General features: G+C 41.2%; 1 protein-coding gene across 2 annotated transcripts in view; it reads left to right on the top strand.

Annotated features, from left to right (window-relative positions):
- LOC311004534 (phosphorylase b kinase regulatory subunit alpha, liver isoform) overlaps window positions 1-13,239 on the top strand; it is a 49,997-nt gene that overhangs the window by 26,486 nt on the left and 10,272 nt on the right. For both annotated transcript variants that reach the window (XM_083996642.1, XM_083996641.1), the window contains exons 18-29: window positions 794-872; window positions 1,002-1,162; window positions 2,268-2,441; window positions 3,687-3,817; window positions 5,259-5,398; window positions 6,195-6,357; window positions 7,468-7,547; window positions 7,870-7,948; window positions 8,033-8,162; window positions 8,950-9,051; window positions 9,808-9,926; window positions 11,943-11,996. In XM_083996642.1, the coding sequence (XP_083852768.1) occupies window positions 794-872; window positions 1,002-1,162; window positions 2,268-2,441; window positions 3,687-3,817; window positions 5,259-5,398; window positions 6,195-6,357; window positions 7,468-7,547; window positions 7,870-7,948; window positions 8,033-8,162; window positions 8,950-9,051; window positions 9,808-9,926; window positions 11,943-11,996 (1,412 nt within the window). The remainder of the gene's footprint in view (window positions 1-793; window positions 873-1,001; window positions 1,163-2,267; window positions 2,442-3,686; window positions 3,818-5,258; window positions 5,399-6,194; window positions 6,358-7,467; window positions 7,548-7,869; window positions 7,949-8,032; window positions 8,163-8,949; window positions 9,052-9,807; window positions 9,927-11,942; window positions 11,997-13,239) is intronic.

The following is a 13,239-nucleotide window of genomic DNA, read 5'->3' as shown; positions in this document are numbered from 1 at the left end:
GTGAACTTTCACCTCCAGAGGGTTAACGATGGTAGAGGGGACTGAGCAGTGACAGAGGAAAAGACGAGATGCAGAGCTACTTGGAGCTAACGGCTGGAGAGGTGGGACTAGTTTTTCACAAAGAGGCTATTTTATTGGATAATACGTATTTCTGGTTGAATAAAACTACAGTTAATAGGTAATAAGGCCCTTATAAGTCCTAATAAGATCCTTATTGGCATTATTATGTGTTTATAAGACTATGTAAGTGTTAATAATGCCATTATATCATTAGTTAACTGATAATAGATGAGCAATAAAGTATTTTTTAATATTAATAAAGCAAACAAAAATAAGATTAATAAAGGCGTGACAAAGACATAATTGGGTTAGTTGAGTCAATATGTGTTTATAATGCTATTATGAACACTTATAAGATACTCATGAGGCTTTTAATAATGTTCATAAGCACCTACAAACTGTTAACAAGTTTCTTATAAGTTCTTATAAATCTCTTATAGTCTGATATTAACTATATTATAATGGCATTATTAACACTAACATAGTCTTATAAACACATACTAATGGGCATCGTATAAGGGCCTTATTACCTATCAACTAACACTTATTACAAGGACCTTAATATAAAGCGTTACAGAATTTTTCTCCACCAAGTCGTTGCAATTGACCGATATTTCAAGGCTTTTTCTTCACAATCAGTCGTTTTTTCTTGACGTAACTTATCACATAATTAACGGTCTGTAAATTAGTTACCAAATGTTTTTATTTTTGTTTTTTTTGTTAAAACATCCAGTTGAAGATGGAGACGCCATTGATCCGTGTATCCTAGCGACGCTCAGGAAACTGCAGGATGGATATTTTGCCGGAGCGAGGTCTGTGGCCAGTTACTGTTAATAGAATAATAGAGCGGCGGTGAAGTGCATTGTGGGTATTTATTATCGTGGCGGCCGGGCGGGGGGTCCGTGCCATGGATGTATTATATTATATTATGGTCTGTGCAGGGTGCAGATGTCGGACCTGTCCAGTTTCCAGACGACGTCGTTTCACACGCGCCTCAGTTTCCTGGACGAAGAGAACGACGACAGTTTACTGGAGGACGAAGACGAAGAGGAGGAGGAAGAAGACGACTACGGAGGAGAGTACAACGTCTGTGGGCCCGCAGGTGTGTGTGTGTGTCAGATCTGAGTGGTATAAAGTATAAGTGTGTGTGTGTTCTACAGTTTTTTTTTTTCATATGCTTTATTGAAAAAGTACAATAATAAACAATACTGGCACTTTTCGTTGTACATAGTACCATAAGTGTCAAGGGAATGCCAGGTGAACATCATCCAACATTAGTGCAAGCTAACTCACAATAAGAACATACACATTAGTGCTTCAATACAATAAATTCAGAGCAGTTGAAAGAAAATTAAAATAAACATCTCAAAATAAATAGTCAAACATAAAATATATATAAAATAAAATAAACATTGATTTCATGAGGGGGATTCAAATCAATTTTAGTTATTCATTTCAGTGGGAAAATTCTTTAAGTTATCATATAGTTTTTGTGCCTTTATTTCTGTTAGAAGTTTTAGGGATTTGTGTAGGGAAAATGTTGATGGTTTGTGCTGGCATAATTGTGGCCTTCGTGGCTCATTATTACATCTCTTATGGGAACGTCCAGCGGTCCAAACTCTATGGTCGGAGATGCATGCAATTATGACAGAGATCCTTGATGTCACCTTCACCCTGTCTCCCATGGTTTGCATTTTGGGCTGTAAACCTGACAAAATAACCTGCCCCATTATCAATCGCCTATGGGCGCTGGGATGCCTCACAGTCAAAAGGTTGATCCTCTGTAACTGGAAAGAGCGAAAGCCGGCCTGCTTTTCAAAGGAAGTATGGCTGGAGGAATACTTAGACCTCCTCAACATGGAAAGAGCAGCCGGTCTCCTGAAAGATTTTGATAGGGGTCTTGGGAGACAATGGGATGTTATTAGGAGATATTTGAATTAGATTTGGTCCTTCCAGCATCGTATTCTCGTTGAGTTTTTGTGTTTCCCCGGACATTGTTTTTGGAGTATCATGTACCCCCCCCCCGCCCCATTTTATTTTGTGTGTGATTTTGTCCTGTCTACGTACCTGTCGTGTGTTTGGTTTATGTTATGTCTTGTCTCCATAAACTGGAAAAAATTTGAATTAAAAAAAAAAGAAAAGAAAAAAAAAGAGATTTAGGGATTTCATGTACAATTTAACTTCATACGTGTTGTACCGACCTGCAGACGAGTGTGGAGACTTCCTGGACCAGTACCTGACCCAGCTGCTCCACAGCACCAACACCAAGCGCCACCTCCCTCCCGTCCAGCGGGGGCAGCACCACCACGTCTTCAGTGCTGAGCACACCACCAGGGACATCCTGTCCCTCATGGCCCAGGTCCAGGGCCTCAACATGCCCAGTGAGTTAAAGGGATAGTTCACCCAAAATTGAAATTTCACTCATTATCTCCTCCCCCTCATGTGGACTAAGGGCTGGGAGAAGTTTCAGAGTCCTCCGTGGCTTCTCTGAGTTACAGGGGGTCTCGGCGTAGCAGTGCATGTCCATATGATGGTTGCAAATGGATACCAACTGTCTTCGTAACAAAAAGACACACCAAAACACATCCAGATACCTCCATGCTGCTCGTATGTAATGTCCGTCTTGTATTGAAGCCCCGAAATGCGAAATTGTCCCGAAAAAAATTAAACAAGTCTATATTTCAAGCTTGTTTTGTAGCGGAAGCTTCTTGAAGCTCCTCTTCCTGGTTCATCAAATTTGGACGAACCAGGAAGAGGAGCTTCCGCTACAAACAAGCTTGAATAAACCTCCTAACTCCACGTGAGCCTGATTTGGGTAAAATAATAATAAAGTAATGACACATTCAAATATCTGACTATTTGTAAAGACACAATATGATTTTATGTCCAGTTATTACAAAAAATGTATGTAAATGTATTTCATATAGGCTACTGCAATAATACACAAAAATATGCATTCAAACCTCAACAAATAACTTAAAATTTCGAAATTCTAACCGTTTAAGACGAGGGCCGCCATGTTTTGATGTTGTCGTGACGTTAAGTCGAAAAGTCGGAGCTCTGAAATGATTCCCGAGTTTCTGAGTTTGACACCGTTCAATTAGTTTTTGACAACTCGGAGCTCATTTTTTTCCGACTTCCGAGTCGTCTTGAATGCAGCATTAATATAGGTAGACGCCCCATCATGGACTACACGCAGGCGTCGCTCACAGTCGGCCATATTGAGGACGGGCAAATTGCTCTGACTCTGGCTGCAGTTACAGTGCAGTAGATATGTGATCCAGTCATCTACACTAAAAAAACTATTCATAACGAATGAAAGAATAAATAAATAAATAAATCAGTATGTAGCTATTACTTTAACTATTTGCATAATGTTACTATAATGTCCTTGTTTGCGTCATGGTTGCAGGTGGACGAGTTTGGTTGTAAATACAGAAGTGCAACGTTACTTTTTAAATGTCCCAATGAGATAAAAGAGTTTAACTTTTAACACAAATGTCTAATATTTCATGACCCAAGAGATAAAACACACAACCTTTTTTTAGACCCATTTGATTCCTGTCAGTGTGATGTCATGTTGTTTTTAAATTGTCTTATTATAATGTTTCACCGTTGTTTCTCAGAGTCGTCCATGTACCTGCCTGTGGTTCCTGTCATGAACAAACACCGCAGATCTCTGAACCTTCTGGAGGTTCCTCAGCCTCACCAGAGTCCCCACGGGAAGCAGCAGCAGCAGCAGCAGCAGCAGCAGAAGGTGCAGCAGATTAGATTAGATTTTTTAGATTTTATTTATTTGCACAGTTAAAAATTACACAAGTAACAATTTAACAATTTAAAGTGCAGGAAGAGGCGAAAACTCAAGGAGCTTATCAGGCGCCTCCACCTATAGTTATTATATAATATAATATCATACTAAAGAAAACAAAATATACAAATGAGCAATCAGAAATATATAGATGATAGAAATACATGGAAATTTACAAGGAAATTACACAAAAAGAAGAATGATCGAAATATATGAATAACAATAATATATATATATATATATATATATATATATATATATATATATATATATATATATATATATATATATATATATATATATATATATATATATATATATATATAATATAATAGTTTAATAAATTATCTTATCATTAATAAAATTGTTAAAAACTTAATACATACCTTCAATCTATGTTGATCTATGTTTCATCAATCATGTACAGATGAGCATTTTTTTGCTAAGTGGGAATATGTATCCCATAGTTTGACACTGTACCGTATTATGTTATATATATATATATATATTATATTGTTGTATATCGACTCCTGGTTGTTACACATTTTGGAGGATGCAGATCTAACGCTCGACAGGTTGCATGAGTGTGGACCTGAGAGTTATAGTGAAATAGTCTTTGAGGTGAGCAGGAATGCTGCTTTCCTCCTTTAAAGGGACAATGAGGAGTTTCTATTTGGTTATAAAAAAGTCTGATATTAATGTGGATGAATCTACGTTACCACTTGTTAATGGTCCATTTTAGATAAATATATGGTTTTGTCTCTATGGTTATTTTGTTATTATTAGTGGTGGTGGAAATGCTGGGCGAGCCGACCAGCGTTTCTTTACTTTCGGTTTCGTGGCGAGTCATGAGAATAACGCCGCTGAATCTCTGTTTATGGTGGGAACTACGACGGTATGTGATCGTCTTCCAACCTCTGACTTTAATTCTTGATGAATGAAAACATGAGTCTGTCTTGCGCCGGTCAAAGAATTTCACGGTGCGGAGGCTCATAAATGTAGTGAGAAAACACTTCGCTTTTACAAAACTCCTCGTTGTCCCTTTAAGACCTTATAAGTAAAAAGACATGTCTGATAAATATTTATATTATAAATTAATTATATGAAGTTTCTGAAACAAAGGAGTGGAGGGGCTGTATGAATCTGAACAAGTTGCTATCCTGAGAAAACGTTTCTGACAAACCAGTAACCCTTCCCTCTGTCTCTTCACTAAAACCTCTGATGTGTGATGTGTGTGTGTGTGTGTGTGTGTGTGTGTGTGTGTGTGTGTGTGTGTGTGTGTGTGTGTGTGTGTGTGTGTGTGTGTGTGTGTGTGTGTGTGTGTGTGTGTGTGTGTGTGTGTGTGTGTGTGTGTGTGTGTGTGTGTGTGTGTGTGTTTCTCCGTCTGCAGCCGCACGGCGCCGCGGCCGACCTGCACCTGCCCCGAGACGCTCAGGGCAACACCGACTTCGCTCTGCTGGTGCGTCAGCTGAAGGAGTGTCCCACGCTGCAGGACCAGGCCGACATCCTCTACGTCCTCTACGTCATGAAGTACGAACTGTCTGACTATAATGTATCTGTCTATAGAAATATATGAATATACACTACTCACGGGGGGGGGGGGGGAGTCCAACGCAGAAGGTTTGGTTGAAATAGGGCCGGTGGTTTTGGAGAAAATGACCAAAAACCACACAGGCGATTTTGAAAATGTTTTAACCAATGTATTGTTGAAAAAAAAATAATTTTGGATTGGATCATGGGATTTCTTGGTTTCCCTCATCAAACTCATCAAATACACAATCCAACAACTCCACAACGCTCTGGTGGACAAGTTGTGACCTGCACATTCACCACGCTATGAGATAATAACACAACGTTACACTGCTTGATGAAAAACTAGAATTTCCCTCTAAAGCAACTCTGTGTGGTAATGTTGTGTTATTATCTCATAGCGTGGTGAATGTGCAGCTCACAACTTGTCCACCAGAGCGTTTTGGAGTTGTTGGATTGTGTATTTGATGAGTTTGATGAGGGAAACCAAGAAATCCCATAATGAGCCTCCGTAGCGTAGCTCTGAGCAGCTCACGGCTCTGCTCCGCCGTTCTAAAAATAGCTTGCACCGACAATTAAAGGTAACGAACCTACTGCTATGACTATAGGGATTATGGCAATGGGCCAATTTGCCAAAATGTTGAACTATCCCTTTAGAGGACAGAGTGTGACCCCTGTGATGGTGATAATAATATTAATACTGTCATCTATAATAGTGACATCACCACTCTGCAGCTGCTGAACTGATGAGGGATCAATAATGGAGTTGTTATGTTGTTGTTGTTGTTGTGATCAGAGGAGCTGATTGGCCGGTGGAGCTGGGGGGTCCGGGCCAGGGGGGGGTCAGTGTGCGGTCGCTGCTGGAGGAGCTGTACGTCCAGGCCGGGGCCTCTAAGGAGTGGGGGCTCATCAGATACATCTCTGGCATCCTGCGCAAGAGGGTGGAGGTTCTGGCCGAGGTGAGAGGGACCACACCGGAGTTATTATCACCGATTTACTGCTCTGATTCATTCAACTACCACAGAAACTAATCAAACATGTATTTATTTGTTACCAAGTATCATCACACAGACAAAGAATACAGTACAGCTCTGGAAAAAATAAAGAGACCACTTCAAAATGATCAGTTCCTCTGGTTATTATTCATGGCTATGTGTTTGAGTAAAATGAACACTTTAGTTTCATTCTATAAACTACTGACAAAATTTCTCCCAAATTGGAAATAAAAATATTGTCATTTAGAGCAGAAAATGGCAACAGGTCAAAATAATGACAACAAAACAAAAACATTATGGTGTTTTAAGACCTTAATGTATAATGCAAAGAAAACAAGTTCATATTCATTTTGAAACAACACAACACTACTTTTTAAACTTAGGAAGAGTTTAGAAATCAACATTGTGGGGTGGTGTTTAGCTCAGTTGGTAGAGCTGCCGCCCCATGTGTTGAGGCTACAGTCCTCACTGCAGGTGGCCCCCGTTCGAATCCTGCATCGAGCGGCCCTTTCGTGCTGTCATTCCCCCCCTCTCTGCCTCCCCATTTAACTGTCTCTCTCTCGACTGCACTTTCAATTAAAGGCCAAAAAGCCCCAAAAATATACTTAAAAAAAAAAAATCAAAATTGGTGGAATAATCCCAATTTTTAATCGCAGCAGTGTTTTTTTTTTTAATTTATTCAGCTAAGTAGAGTGAGGTGCTTGTGTTGGAGTTCAATAGACACTGGAATCGATGGCTGCCATACATGTAGAGAAGCTGATTTATTAAGAACATTTTGGAGTGGTCTCTTTATATTTTCCAGAGCTGTATAAATAAACATAAAGAACATAAATATAACTTATAATAGCAGAAATATAGCAAAGGCTTATTATTGTTTCCTGTGCTGTAAATGAGTCAGATTCACATCCAAACCTTATTCATACAACCTGTCTGGATTAAAACAATAATATGAGTTCAGAAACATAACAAACACTCACAACTATCAAAACCAAAAGCAGACGTCTCTAACTCCGTCCACCTGGACCTCAGTCTTCAGTCAGGATGTATTGAGTTTTATATTTCTGCTCCTCTCAGGCCTGCACTGACCTGATCTCCCACCACAAGCAGCTGACTGTGGGTTTACCTCCAGAGCCCCGAGAGAGAGTCATCACTGTGTAAGAGAGAGACACCAGATTAGATATTAGATTACATATTGGTATATATATTATATTATATATGTGATATATATGATTAGATTATATATTAGATTAGATATTATATATTAGATGAGGTATTATATATATTATATATTAGATGAGGTATTATATATTAGATTAGATATTATATACAGTATGTTAGATATTAGATGAGGTATTATATATATTATATATTTGATTAGGTATTATATATATTATTAGATGAGGTATTGTATATATTATATATTACATGAGGTATTGTATATATTCTATAGTGTCCGTATGTGTCTCCTCCTCTCAGGCCTCTCCCTCCGGAGGAGCTCAGCTCTCTGATCTTCGAGGCCAGCGGTCAGGACATCAGTGTTGCTGTTCTCACTCAGGTTCGTCTCAGACTTCATCATCACCATCATCATCATCTTCCTCCTCCTCCTCTGACGTTGTTTCTGCTGTTCCTCCTCCTGCAGGAGATCATGGTGTATCTGGCCATGTACGTGCGCTCTCAGCCGGCGCTGTTCGGGGACATGCTGCGGCTGCGGATCGGCCTCATCATGCAGGTGATGGCCACGGAGCTGGCCCGCAGCCTGCACTGCTCAGGTAGGAGGAAACACAACACACCAACACCGACTGTCTGGACTAGGGATGTGCACGGTTACCCGAGTAGGCAATCTGCTATCCGGTTATGAATTTATTATCCGGTTAACCTAGGATTAAAAAAACAGCACGTTAGAGCAACAGCCTAGCGTCGGATCAAACTACATCATCAGGCCGTGGTTCGGCTTTTTGTCGTGTTCAACAGTTTCGGATCAAGCAACGTGATTTTCTGCTGTGTACAAGAGTTTTTGGATCGAGCCTCGGACTTTCAAACCTTTTACAATAATCTGTGGTGATTCCCTCGGCGACAGGTGTCATCAAGTCTGTTAGAAAATACAAACATTCAGAAACCTTCCCAGTTATTTCCTGAACGATGCGAGGCAGAGAGGACCGAAGGCACCAACATGTAGTGTGGACTAATAAATAAGCACCGCTAATGATTTTTAAAAAAGAAAAAAAGAGTTTTCTCCTCCGAGGCAGCTGCAGCATAAAGATGCACATCTGCCCCATATGTGCATCTTAAACTCCATCTCTACTCTTATTATCCACCTGATATTTAGTCTGACGACGCTGTGTGTCAGTGATGTGACTGTCTGACGGAGAAAGAGCATTTATGCACCGGCTGCGCTCTGTCCGTCAGACATGACGTCATTTTATTTTTTATTACAGTATTCGGTTACCCAGGTAACACCAGGTTAGGATACTCGGTTAGAAAATGATTCGAAATGCCCATCCCTAGTCTAAACAGCTGGACAGGTGAGATAAAACAGCTGGATGACTTCCTGTGCAGGAGAGGAGGCGTCGGAGAGTCTGATGAGCCTCAGTCCGTTCGGCATGAAGAGCCTCCTGCATCACATCCTCAGTGGGAAGGAGTTTGGCGTGGAGAGGAGCAGTGAGTAAAAGCATAAAAGCCCCCAAAAATACATACATTAAAGGGATAGTTCACCCAAAATTGAAATTTCACTCATTATCTACTCACCCTCATGTGGACTAAGGGCTGGGAGAAGTTTCAGAGTCCTCCGTGGCTTCTCTGAGTTACAGGGGGTCTCGGCGTAGCAGTGCATGTCCATATAACGGTTGTATGTAATGTCCGTCTTGTATTGAAGCCCCGAAATGTGAAATTGTCCCGAAAAAAATTAAATAAGTCTATATTTCAAGCTTGTTTTATAGCGGAAGCTTCTCGAAGCTCCTCTTCCTGGTTCATCAAATTTGACGAACCGGGAAGAGGAGCTTCCGCCACAAAACAAGCTTGAAATATAGACTTATTTAATTTTTTCCGGGACAATTTCGCATTTCGGGGCTTCAATACAAGACGGACATTACAGACGAGCAGCATGGAGGTATTTGGATGTTTTTTGGTGTGTCTTTTTGTTACGAAGACAGTTGGTATCTATTTGCAACCGTCATATGGACATGCACTGCTACGCGGAGCCCCCCTGTAACTCAGAGAAGCCACGGAGGACTCTGAAACTTCTCCCAGCCCTTAGTCCACATGAGGGGGAGTAGATAATGAGTGCAATTTCAATTTTGGGTGAACTATCGCTTTAATAAAAATCTCCTACCTGAGCTGTTTTGTTTTTTTTTCCATTCATGAAGTCGACATGCAGGACTCTGATCTGGTCTGTTTCTCTCTCTCTGTGTTCGTCAGTGCGGCCGATCCAGTCCACCGCCACCAGTCCGGCCATCTCCATCCACGAGCTGGGCCACACCGGCGCCACCAAGACCGAACGCACCGGAATACACAAACTGAAGAGTGAGATCAAACAGGTGGGAAACAGAGAGAGAGACTGGAACAAACTGGATCATAATCTCTCTAATATACAATACATTACAACTTTATTTATCCTGGAGGGCAATTTCAGTTTATTATTACATACAACATTCATTCGTTTAACACATTCATTAGTTAGTTAAAGGGATGGTTCAACATTTTGGCAAATTGGTCCATTGCCAAGCTATTTTTAGAACGGCGGAGCAGAGCCGTGAGCTGCTCAGAGCTACGCTACGGAGGCTCATTATGGGATTTCTTGGTTTCCCTCATCAAACTCATCAAATACACAATCCAACAACTCCACAACGCTCTGGTGGACAAGTTGTGACCTGCACATTCACCACGCTATGAGATAATAACACAACGTTACCAGACAGAGTTGTTTTAGAGGGAAATACAGAGACTGTTGATGAAAAACTGTCCCTGAAGGCAACGTGCATCAGTGGTTTTGCATGAATTTCCCTCTAAAACAACTCTGTGTGGTAACGTTGTGTTATTATCTCATAGCGTGGTGAATGTGCAGGTCACAACTTGTCCACCAGAGCATTGTGGAGTTGTTGGATTGTGTATTTGATGAGTTTGATGAGGGAAACCAAGAAATCCCATGAGCCTCTGTAGCGGCTCTGCTCCGCCGTTCTAAAAATAGCTTGCACCGACAATTAAAGGTAACGAACCTACTGCTATGACTATAGGGATTATGGCAATGGGCCAATTTGACAAAAATGTTGAACTATCCCTTAAAAAGTCAGTGGTTGCTAAAACCTACTGGCACAAGAAATAAAAGACTCGAAAGGCCGTATCCACCTGATATCTATCTATCTATCTATCTATCTATCTATCTATCTATCTATCTATCTATCTATCTATCTATCTATCTATCTATCTATCTATCGATCTATCTATCTATCTATCTAATCTGATCTAATCTGATCTATCCCATAATAACAGTGTTGTTGCTCTGGTTGCAGCTGGATGGCTCTCGTCCTCTCAGCGTGCGTTGGGTTTGATCATTTGCAGCATGTCACTGTTTCTTCTAACCAATCAGCCGCCTCTCTGCTGCGTCGGCTCTTTAACCCTTTGTGAGCCACAGCGTCGTCGTCGTGCTCATCTCCATCAGCAGGAGAACATGCCGTCCGTCTTTATAGGAGATATTTACATTTAAAGGGATAAACCAACTTTTTTTTTTCGTGTCTTGCCTCACTCCTGAGTCCATGACCAGCAGATAGACACCATCCTTTCGACTGTGTGTGCAGTAACAAGGGAGATAGAGCCGTATCGCCCGTAATTAGCTTAGCTCAAACACTGAAAGTGTATGGGTAGTGTTGGCCTGCCTCCACCTAAAGTCGCTAATTAGCTTAGCTCAAACACTGGAAGTGTATGGGTAGTGTTAGCCTGCCTCCACCTAAAGTAGCTAATTAGCTTAGCTCAAACACTGGAAGTGTATGGGTAGTGTTAGCCTGCCTCCACCTAAAGTCATCAGAGAAACTCTTCAGCAACTCTAAACGGAGTTTAGAGCTAAAATGAAATCAGCTTCTGACTGCTGATTTCAGCTCGGGTAGGAGGAAGGCTAACACTACCCATACACTTCCAGCGTTTGAGCTAAGCTAATTAGCGACTTTAGGTGGAGGAAGGCTAACACTACCTATACACTTCCAGTGTTTGAGCTAAGCTAATTACGGGCGATACGGCTCTATCTCCCTTGTTACTGCACACACAGTCGAAAGGATGGTGTCTATCTGCTGGTCATGGACTCGGGAGTGAGGCAAGACACGAAAAAAAAATGTTGGTGTATCCCTTTAATCTAAAGTCTCTCAGAGCTCAGACCTCATCTCATCGTGTGAAGCTTTATCTGTCCGTTTGTTGAATGATTTAATTTCTATTTCCAGCAGCCGAGTTGTGTTGTGTTTCACTCTACAGCCGGGTCGTTGTGTCTCTGAGCCTCCTTAACCATCTCACAACTCATCTTCTCTCTCATCCTTCATCCTTCATCCTTCATCCTTCATCCTTCATAGATCTTCAGCGGCGGTCATTCCCTGAGTAGTAATGTCACGTCTCCTCGCTCCACGGTAAAAAAAAAACCTTCATCTCACCTCATCTGCTTCACACGATCTCTGTTCGTTTCCGTTCTACTGAGAATATAGAATATTTTACTTTAAATCAAGATTTTACATGTTTTCTCTCCATGTGCCTTTTTGTATTTAAAGGGATACGCCAAATGTTTTTTTTTTCATGTCTTGCCTCACTCCCGAGTCCATGACCAGCAGATAGACACCATCCTTTCGACTGTGCGTGCAGTAACAAGGGAGATAGAGCCGTATCGCCCGTAATTAGCTTAGCTCAAACACTGGAAGTGTATAGGTAGTGTTAGCCTTCCTCCACCTAAAGTCGCTAATTAGCTTAGCTCAAACGCTGGAAGTGTATAGTTAGCCTTCCTCCACCTAAAGTCGCTAATTAGCTTAGCTCAAACGCTGGAAGTGTATAGGTAGTGTTAGCCTTCCTCCACCTAAAGTCGCTAATTAGCTTAGCTCAAACACTGGAAGTGTATAGGTAGTGTTAGCCTGCCTCCACCTAAAGTCACTAATTAGCTTAGCTCAAATGCTGGAAATGTATAGGTAGTGTTAGCCTGCCTCCACCTAAAGTCACTAATTAGCTTAGCTCAAACACTGGAAGTGTATAGGTAGTGTTAGCCTGCCTCCACCTAAAGTCACTAATTAGCTTAGCTCAAACACTGGAAGTGTATAGGTAGTGTTAGCCTGCCTCCACCTAAAGTCATCAGAGAAACTCTTCAGCAACTCTAAACGGAAACCGGCGGGCCGATCTTCGTCTCAGAGCTGACAAAACTCTCCGGTAAGGCATCTTGAGCGGTCAAATGCCGCTAACGGGACGAGATCGGTCAAAACCGAGGGTGCAAGCAAAGACGGTTTATTTTGGTTCAAGCTAGCTACATCGAGGGTAGGTTAGCTTCCTATTTCAAAGTAAAAGCACAAATTCTATCGTCATGGTTTTCTGTATGTAAAGGGCAACGGGTGTTTTATTTTGTGAAAGTAACCAGAAGTGCGTTGGTCACAGCGGCTAGCTTGAGTAGCGCCGAATTCGTCCGAACAAAATTGTAAACAGCTGGTATTTAGACAAATTAACGACACACTGCTGATCTAAACGGCTACTTTCTCACCTAAAAATGTTTGAAATGTCGATAAAGTGATATATTTACAGAGTTTCGAGCTAAAATGAAATCAACTTCTGACTGCTGATTTCAGCTCGGGTAGGAGGCAGGCTAACACTACCCATACACTTCCAGTGTTTGAGCTA

The sequence above is a fragment of the Trachurus trachurus genome, assembly GCF_905171665.1.
Source record: "Trachurus trachurus genome assembly, chromosome: 3".
In the NCBI taxonomy this organism is placed as follows: domain Eukaryota; kingdom Metazoa; phylum Chordata; class Actinopteri; order Carangiformes; family Carangidae; genus Trachurus; species Trachurus trachurus.
This window is presented reverse-complemented; position numbering and strand designations above follow the sequence as displayed.